Consider the following 10,261-nt stretch of genomic DNA (forward strand, 5'->3'; position numbering starts at 1 on the left):
AGACCGTCTGTATTCAGATAACTACTCGTTATTCTGTCAAACACTAACCTTTCCCCTCTGTATCATTTTAGATACAGTTCCTGGACCTGAGACACCAGAAGCTGTTTATTTACTCAATAAACATTTTAAAAACCTTTCTGAGTCTGTGTGTAGGATCTTCTGCCATCAGATCTCTGACAAAATCAGGCTAAAGGACACAACACAGATGATGAAGAACACAAAATGGAAGCTAAATGGGATAGAACAGCAGCTAAAATATTCAAAACAATGACTAAAAGTCCATAACCACAGTCTTTAAGCTAAATTGTGCAAAACTGTAGCCAAAAGGTAAAATCAGCGCAAATGTAGCTGAAAGAGTGTGTATATATATATATATATATATATATATATATATATATATATATATATCTGTAGTTAAAAACTGGTCTGCAAATCAGTGGCTGAAATTAATTAACAACAATTAAGCATATTGCTGTCATTTTCTTAAAACAGCTTGACAGAATAATCTCTTGGTAACATATGGAAACACTAATATAAAATTTCACATCACCATAAAGTTTACACTTTAAATTTTTCAATTCAATTCAACCTTTATTTATACAGGTTAGTCTCAATAAGCCTCGAGGACTCATTTACAAAAGAGACATGTTTTTAACAAAGAATGATGACAACAGACAATATTCTTAAAAGGAGACATATAACGCTTTGAAGACCCAAACAGGCACGCTTTAAAGACCTGAACAGACCACCCAGCACCAGACTCACCTCACCACCAGATGAAGAGCATCTCAGCGTGACCTCAGCCGAAGTAAGGAGTACTTTCAGGAGGATTAATCCGCACAAGACAACCAGCCCAGACAACATCCCCAGAAAAGTGTTGAAAGAATGTGCCGATCAGCTCTGTGAGTTGCTGGCAGACATATTTAACACCTGACTTACCCTGGAGACAGTTCCCACCTGCCTGAAGACTGCCACCATCATCCTAGTTCCTAAAAGCTCTACAGTGACTGGTCTGAATGACTATCGGCCAGTGGCCTTCACCCCGGTAGTCGCTAAATGCTTTGAAAAACTGGTCATGACTTACATCAAAACAACCATCAACCAGGACCCTCATCAGTATGCATACCATGAGAACCGCTCAACAGAGGATGCCATCTCCTCTGTGGTCCACACTGTGCTCAACCACCTGGAGCAGAAAGACTCTTACGTCTGTATGCTCTTTGTGGACTTCACGTTTGCCTTCAACACCATGATACCCCAAACCCTGATGGACAAACTATACACACTAGGACTAAGCCCCTCCATTTGCAACTGGGTAGTAGACTTCTTAACAAACAAACCACAGTAAGTGAGGATCCACAACTTCCCCTCCTCCACCATAACTCTCAGCACTGGCTATCCTCAGGGATGTGTGTTGAGCCCCCTCCTGTTTACTCTGCTCACGTATGATTGTGCAGCTACCCATCCAGGCTGCCACATTGTAAAGTTTGCAGATGATACAGCGGTGGTGGGATGCCTCACAAACAATGATGAGTCCAGCTACAGGCAGGAGGTGGAACACCTGGAGAGCTGGTGCAAAGAGAATAACCTTCACATCAATGTGAAGAAGACAAAGGAGATGATTGTGGACTTCAGAAGGAACAAACACACCTACACCCCTCTGAACATAAGAGGATCTGTGGTGGAAGTGGTCTCCAGCTACAAGTACTTGGGTGTACACATGAATGACAACCTCAGCTGGAGTAACAACACTAACAGCCTGATCAAGAAAGCTCATCAGAGACTCTACTTCCTCAGAAGGCTGAGACAAGCTGGTCTGAGAAGCTCAGTCCTCACCTTCTTCTTCAGGTGTGCAGTGGAGAGCATCCTGTACTCCAGCATCAACATGTGGCATGGAGGCTGCACAGCTGCAGAAAGAAAAGCCTTGCAGAGAGTGGTGAAGGCTGCACAGAAGACTGTTGAAGTCAGCCTCCCCACCATCACAGACATCTAAACCTCCAGATGCAGGAAGTGGGCCACCTGCATCATGAAGGACCCCACTCATCCAGCACACACACTTTTTGCCCTGCTCCCCTCAGGAAGGAGGTTGAGGAGCATTAAGTGTAGAATCACTAGACTGAGGAACAGCTTCTACCTTGAGGCTGTTAGACTCATGAATCTCTAACCAGAATAATCACTGTAAAAAAACCACATCATGTTGCTGCTGATCTGTTTCAATGTTGATGTGTTCAGGCGTGCTCATCTGCTTACGCAGACTCATGTTCAGGTTTGTGCTGATGTTCGACGTAATGTTTTTATGCTATTAGTGCTTAATATATATTTAGTTGATATTTTTCTTAGTTCATATCTTAGATGTTATCATTATTTTTCTTTTACATTTTATTGTTGGATGTAACTGGGACCCTGTGCACATAATATTGCTCCACTACATGTACCACGAGGTGCGAATGACAATAAAGAATCTCTGACTCTGACTCTGACTGATAAATTGAAAACAAAAAACAATAAATGGAAGAAAATTATGTAAAAAACAAACAACAACAAAAAAACAGCCACACTATAACGCAACATAAAATACTAAAATTAAATTATTGACATATTTGCGAGCCAAAATAACTGTCAGAAGCTAGCTGTAGCCCTTTTGGTGCAGTGATGGATCACTTCCAGCAGGAGTTTGAGTATTTCTACCAAAATATCCATGTTAAATTTCATGTATTGTAAAGGTTTGCATAATAGCACTGCATAAACCTTGATATAGTTTAGAAGATCAGAACAATTCATTTTGGAAGTGGGTCCACCATCCATCTATCCATCTTCTACCACCTATCTGGAGTCAGGTTGCAGAGGGAACAGGTTCTGGAAAGAATCTCAGACCTCTCTCCCCAGCAACCATTTCCAGCTCTTCCTGGGTGACCCCAAGGTATTCCCAGGCCAGCAAAGATATACAGTCTCTCCAGAGAATCCTTGGTCTGCTTCGGGGGTCTCATCCCAATGTCACATGCCCAGAAAGGGAAATGTCCAGAAGGCCCATTAATCAGAAGCCCAAACCATCTTAACTGACTCCTTTTCAGTTTGAAGATGCAAATGCTCTACTTAGAGCTCCCCCTATGATGGAGATCCTCACATTGTCTACAAGGATGAGTATTTTTTTTTTTCAATTCAACTTTTATTTATACAGGTTAGTCTCATTGAGCCTTGAGGACTCATTTACAAGAGAGACCTGTTTTTAACAAAGAATGATGACAACAAAAGACATTCTTAAAAGATTTAATATTATATATATAGTAAATTGAAAAAACAATAAATGGAAGAAAATGATGTTAAAAAACAGCTACATTATAAAGCGATATAAAATACTAAAAACAGGAGCATGTCTGCAATGGTTTTTGCCATGAACTTAGCAGTTGTTTGAAGCCACTTGTAGGGAACTAGGCCTCTGACAACAATCTGTCTCTGAAGACCTTCATGGGACATGAACTGTTATTTCATTGATTTGAATCCAGAAATACAAATTATCTCATCAAGAGACTGTTTAATTGTATTCTGAATTAATCATTTGAAAGAACACTCTTCTTTTTACATTATCATTACTATTTTAGAATATCTTGATAATCAAAGTGTATTTAGTTCATACCATTTCTAAATGTTGAAGTGAACCACTCATTTTAAATCAACTGTGAAACAGTATTAATGATTTTTAAACCTCATTAGACTTAGAAATCATTTTAAATGTCTATTTACAAAGTAATTATGCATTTTGATCTTCTGTCTGAATGAGGAGTAGTGATGTCGGTCAAAAGTCAGAGACAGTCAGAAAGCAAGTTATTAGAACAAAGTGTCTTGTTTTTAAACCTAGCAGACAGTAAACAAGAAGCTAGCACCTGCAAAGTTTCTCACTTCTTCAAAACATTTCTCTGCCTGTACTAATCGTTCCTAAACATTCCTGCATCCCCTCTTGACTCCTAATAACCCTCTGACATCGCTGAAACACCGCCCCTACTGGTTGTTTCAACCAATCAGGAAGTACTAAGTGACCGGAAGTGAGTACTCTTTAAAAATCAACACTTCCTGGAACTCTTCCTAGGGTCTTTCACTGGAGTCTTCCACTTCTGAGTGGAACCTTGGACTCAGTCTTCCTAGAGTCTTCCTTGAGTCTTAGTCTTTCATTGAGTCTGACTGAAGTTTTCCTGAGTCTTTCTAGGGACTATGGAGTCTTCCTGAGAGTTCCTAAGGAACTTTCAGATTTAATCAATAGCTGATGGATTTGACCGTGAGACGAGGGTCCGTCCATCCCAGCTGGAGTCACAGCGCCTCGCTGTGAACTCACCCGGGCGTAACGCCCTACAACTTCGAAGGAAGCTTGTTCTGTTGAACGGAGTAAAACCACATGACTTCTGACGATGACCAGCCACCCTGACCGGAGACGCTGTAAAGGTAGCGTGCATAGGGACATCTATACTGGAGCTGATCCATCATCTGCAAAGGTAAAGAGACATCACGAGTGTTGCGCACTAAGTGGACTGGGGGTTTGAGCTGGTGTTGAAAGAAGCGTGCTAATTCTGGTCAACAAACATACATCTCCCTTCATCCATCTTCTTTTAAACTTCTCCATTCCTTCCTTTAAACTTTTCTATTTTGCCAGTAATCTGAATGCCTTCAGAAATGTTCTATTGTCTTGTTAGTAAAGCGTGCCAAGTTTTTATTAATCAGAACCAGATCAGCAAATCAATGTGTACATGTTTTGATGTTAACTTTTGATTCTGTTAAATAAATGACCGCATTTATTCTGATGGGTCAAAGGAAAAATTACGTTTCATGTCACTGATTAAACAATCCTCACAGTTATCTCGGTTACATGGCATTAATTTAACTCGAAAAAGAAAGAATCCATTGTATTTAAATAATTAATATTCTTTGTGCTTGAACTAGCTTTAAGAATAATTAATTAATAGTGTCTCTACAGCAAAGCTGTCCCCACATTCACTACAACTCAGAGACATCAAGGCCGAGTGCTTCAGATTTTTTGCAAGGTATTCCAGGATGCAAGAGCGGAGTAAGAGAAGGCCCCTTTGCTTAGTTCAGTCTGAACTGAGGGAACACTGCATGTAATAACAGAGGGAATACTGCATGTAATATACTAGGAGCACCCTCTGAAGAAGGTTCATTTGAGCCTCATGTGTCCAGGGTCTCATTCTTTCTGTCATAATTCACACCTCAAGACCACAGGTGAAAGTTGAAACATAGACAAAGACTGTTTCTAGTTAAGAATCATGGCCTTGGACTTGCCATTGAAAACCACCTTTTCACGACTGCTTTGAAATCCTGTCCTTGAAGACCACAAATAGCATTACAGTGAAGGGACAGCCATAATGGAGTCCATCCTGCATCTACAATAGACTAGACTTTGAGTTACAAGAACCAAATATCCCTTAGAAGCAACCCCAACATCCCATAATCTTGTAGCACCCCCCACTGAATACTTCGAGGAACACAGTCATATGTCTTCTCCAGATCCACAAAACTCATGTAAACTACAGCAGTAAAAACTCCCATGACTCCCTTAGCAAATCTGCAGGAGTAAAAATCTGGTCCACTATTCCATGACGAAAACAAAAGCCACACAGCTTCTTCTGAATTCAAGCTTTAACTGTTGGCCAGCGTCTTCTTTTATTACCTTAAAGTAAACTTTCCAGAGGAGGTAAAGATGTGTGATCCCTCAAAAGTTGTAACACACTCTCCAGCCCACTTTTTAGGAAAATGGGAGCACCACCCTGGTCTGCCTCTGCCCATTAATTGCCCCAGTCCTCCATGCAACTTCGAAGAGATTTGTGAACCATGACAGCCCCACAAAGATTAAAGCCTTTATCACCACATGGTGAAGCTAGATCATCCCTGGTGCCCTGCCTCAGAGGCGCTTTTTGACTACCTCACTGACCTTTGCCATGGTAATGGTCTCATCGTTTCAGAGTCCTCAGACTCTGTCTCCTCAAAGGTGGACATCTGGCGCTTTGCCACTGTCTTAACTGCCATTGCTTCCACACCACACCAAACCACTTAAGGCAATGCCCACTGCCGGTAGTCACTCAGCCCAGTTTATGAGACCACCTTGTTCATGGTTCCAAGCTAACTCCTCCTATGTGATGATTTTGACATCAGCAGAAAGCAGCCGCTGATTGGCCAGCAGAGCTACATCACTGGATGACTCGCCCAGCAAAATTACAAACTACATCTGAACCACTGTTTCCTTTCTGATTGTATTGAGTGTGTGTTATTTTTGCAAGTTTCTGTTATGGACACTCCAAAAATAGTGTCATGGACCAATGATGAGGTGCAGACCTTCCTAACTTTATTGGCCGATGTTAGGATTCAGTGTGAGCTGGATGGCACCACAAGGAATGATCACGTTTACATAGAGATATCGGAGATGATGGTGCAGCATGGCTACACCCAGACTTATAAGCAGTGCCAGGATAAGCTAAAGAAATTCAAGTCTGATTACAGGGCGATTAAGGACCACAATGGGTGAAGTGGTTCGAACACAAAGGCCTGTAACAACACTGCCTACTTTACATTGACGATCCAGCTCACAAAGCAGAGAAACAAGTCACAGTGGCAAATCACCTGCAATTGAAAAGAACTGATAAGACAAGAGACAAGTGGAGTTGCACTTATCAATGGCAAAGATACTATGGTGGCCTGATTAAGGATATCCTTGCAGTGCTTCTTCCACCACTCAACAATATCCCCAGTTTAGGTCAACAGTTCTAAACCCAAACCACTCATGGCCTGGGACGGGACCTACATTCCTTTTCTGAGTTGCCCTTCATTTTGCCAGAATTTACTCAAAGCCAATCACAAGTCCTTCTAGCTGTCTAGATATAGACAAGTAGAAAACACAATTCTAAAGGAAATTATTGCCATTTTAAAACAATTCTAATATTTAAAATGTTATAAAAGCTCACACAAATGGAGACTGCTTTGGGGCAGCTGTTGCTGAGTGGTTAGAGCAGTCGTCCTCCAATGAAAAAGTTGGGGGTTCGAATCCACCAGCAGTCATGCACTGAAGTGCCTGGGCAAGACACTGAACCACTCATTGCCTCTGATTTTTGCCCCATCTATGTATGAATGTGATCTAAAACACTGACTAGTCTCTTTAGAATGATTTATTCAATTGGCTTTGTAGAGATCTAGTAGAGTGCTGAATGACTGTGTGTGTGGATGGGGAAAAGGGTGCACAGATTGTGTTGTAAGTGCTTTGCGTATCTTTGTTGGACAGAAAGTCTCTATATAAGTACATTCAATTTACCATTTATAAATTCAATTTTATAAAACTTGTGTGTTTGTTTCTCCTTCCTGTCCTCTCAAACCCAGCCAGTGAAGCAGATGGCCGCTTGTCCTGGGCCTGGTTCTGTTGGAGGTTTCTTCCTCATGAGGGAGTTTTTCTTTTCCACTGTTGCATCTGTGCTCGCATAGGATGGGAGACTGTGACGAAGTGAAAACTCTAAGTAATTTGCTGGCTTCTTTGATAAATATCATTATTAACTGATTTTTATGTACAAAGTATGTGAATGTTCCTGTAAAGTTCCCTGAGATGACTTCTGTTATGAATTGACAAATTTAGGAGTGAAAATGGACCCCTGCCTGAAACTTGACTGCCATGTCAACAGCATGGCTAGGTCCTCCTCTTTCTTTCAGCAGAGGCGCCTGTCAAAAATCAAGCCCCTCCTTTCTAGGCACCACTTAGAGACTGTAATCCACGCTTTTATTACTTCCCGCCTGGATTATTGTAACTCTCTGTTGATAGGACAAAAAAAGAAACTGTCCAGATGACCTGACTGAAAATTGTTGGATTGTATACCTGGATTATTGAGCATGGACTTTGTTAGTTTCTTTTGATAGGAATTAGCCAGGCCTCGCTCTCACGGTTACAGCTGGTACATAATGCTGCTGCATGATTTCTGACTGGTACAGGCAGGCGTGAGCACATCACTCCAGTTCTGATGTCCCTTCTCTGGCTTCCTGTCCAGTTTTGAATCCATTTTAAAGTTCTATTGTTTGTTATTAAGTCTTTGAACGGTCTTAGTCCCTCTTATTTGTCTGAACTGCTTCACTTTTACATACCATCACATGCTCTTAGATCCTCTGACCAGATGCTTTTAGCAGTCCCAAAAACCTTTTATAAATCCAGAGGAGACAGAGCATTTTCAGCTCTGGCTCCTAAATTGTGGAATGAGCTACCACTGAAAGTCAGGCAGGCCCCATCACTTTCTGTTTTTAAAACTCGTTTAAAAACACATTTTTTTCATTGGCTTTTAACCTAGAGTGAGTTAGCATCACTGTCTTAATGTTGTATTCTTTTACTTGTGATGTTCTTATTATTTATTTTTATATATTTAGTTGTTTTAATTTTTTACAGTTTTTTGTTTGTTTTTATTTTTGTACAGCATTTTGGACGACTGCTATGTTGTATTTTCAGTGCTTTAGAAATAAATTGGTATGGTATGGTTTGAACTGGAGCTATATAAATAAACTGATTTGAATTGAATTGAAAAGATAACATCTCCATCAGTTTTGAATTACATCTTTATTTTAACAAATATATTATGAAACTCGTAACAGAAGTGGTTCAAGGATGCACCAGGAGTGCAACAGTTAGCTGTTTCTGCTGCCATTTGAATTTGTAAAAAAAAAAAAGTAGAAATTCATGTAAATAACTAAGTAATACAAAACTGACTGAAATGTAACATTTTATAAAACAACATTTGCATGAACCACTATGACTTTTTAAATTTGGAGCTGTTCTAAGCTGGCAGTAATCTACTTTAGTCTTGCCATGTAGCTGTTAGCTCTTCAGTTCTGTCAGACAAATTATTTCTCCAAACAGAGGTTGTTCAAAGATCTACACGCTATAGATAAAACCCTACCTAAAAATGTCCAAACTATCCTTTCAAATCATTCAGCATGATTTAGAAACTAGTCAGTTTGAGGATTGCTGACTACTCTGATTTTTGCATCAGAGAATAACGTCAATTTTAGTATTTTATATTAGGATCTTTGAAAGTCCTAAAACTCACTTGTGTCCAATCTCGTGTGCAATGGTGAAAGCAGAGCCAAGGCCGATGTCTTCATTAATGCTGCAGCTTCTCTCTGGCTCACACATTCCAGCTACTGAGGCCAAGCCTAGAACACACACACACAAGCACACACACACACACACACGCCAGACAGATGCACAAACACAGGGTCAAGGCATAGCATTCTGAGGAGACATGGTCATAAAAACAAGGATTCCACAAACATGATGCTGTTTATTGCTATAGACACCAGTTTAGATTCAGCAGGGGGAATTGAGTTTAGCATCACAAACTTTTTTTTTGGTAAACTGTAGACACTCCTGGGAAATGTCTAGACAGAGGTTTGATTTAAACATTTCAAATGATGTAATGAGGGATCGCCTCAATGTGAGCCAAGAAAGGGAATATAAGAAGCCCTCACCAGTGCTGTGCCCCAGCAGAAACCTGTCAGAAAATATCTGTGTTTTTCTCATTTTGGAAGCTGAGTGGAGGAGGAGGAAGAGAAGTGGGTATTTAAAGTGAAAAACACTTCACAATCCAGGTGTTGCTGGTTCTTTTTCTTGAAGCCTGACAAGTCAGATAAGGAGACTGCTGGCAATTCTTCACAGATTAGATCTAGCAACCCAAAAAGGATTGTATAACAACACAAAGCAGGCGTGTGTGTGTGTGTGTGTGTGGGGGGGGGGGGGTATAAACGACTGTGTAAAGAGTAATTTTACTTGTTTAGAGACACTATAAAACATCCATTGTATGTTTACTATTTTAATATTGTACTATAGTAGTCCCTCGCTACTTCGTGGTTCATTTATCGAGGATTCGCTCTGTCGTGGTATTTCAAAATAAGACTGGAGATGACACTAAATTGGCTGATTGATGGATGAGCCGCACAAACGGCATGGAATTTTTATTAAAAAATTATTTTCAATTATTTTGCACCTCTGTGCAGCCCATACTGCAGGATAAACTTCCTGCTGCAGCTGATCAGCTGATCAGCTGCAGAGTGGAGAAGTGGGTGTGGCCGGGAGCACTGTGGCTGAGAGCAGCGGAGGCAGAGAGAGGGAACTCATGACATTATGTGCTCTTTTAGAACGTTTAGAGTTTAGAAACAATGTTTAGAATATTGCAAGAGTGTGGGAAGGGTTTTATATATATATATATATATATATATATATATATATATATATATA

At 40.4% G+C, this 10,261-nt stretch overlaps 1 protein-coding gene across 1 annotated transcript in view; it reads right to left on the minus strand.

Moving 5' to 3' along the window:
• Positions 1-10,261, minus strand: part of adamts6 (ADAM metallopeptidase with thrombospondin type 1 motif, 6) — a 337,746-nt gene that overhangs the window by 267,136 nt on the left and 60,349 nt on the right. Inside the window, exon 8 of the mRNA XM_037692553.1 lies at positions 9,075-9,180. Coding sequence (XP_037548481.1) covers positions 9,075-9,180 — 106 coding nt within the window. The remainder of the gene's footprint in view (positions 1-9,074; positions 9,181-10,261) is intronic.

This window comes from Nematolebias whitei, chromosome 18 (assembly GCF_014905685.2).
Source record: "Nematolebias whitei isolate Nwh7 chromosome 18, NemWhi1, whole genome shotgun sequence".
Classification (NCBI taxonomy): domain Eukaryota; kingdom Metazoa; phylum Chordata; class Actinopteri; order Cyprinodontiformes; family Rivulidae; genus Nematolebias; species Nematolebias whitei.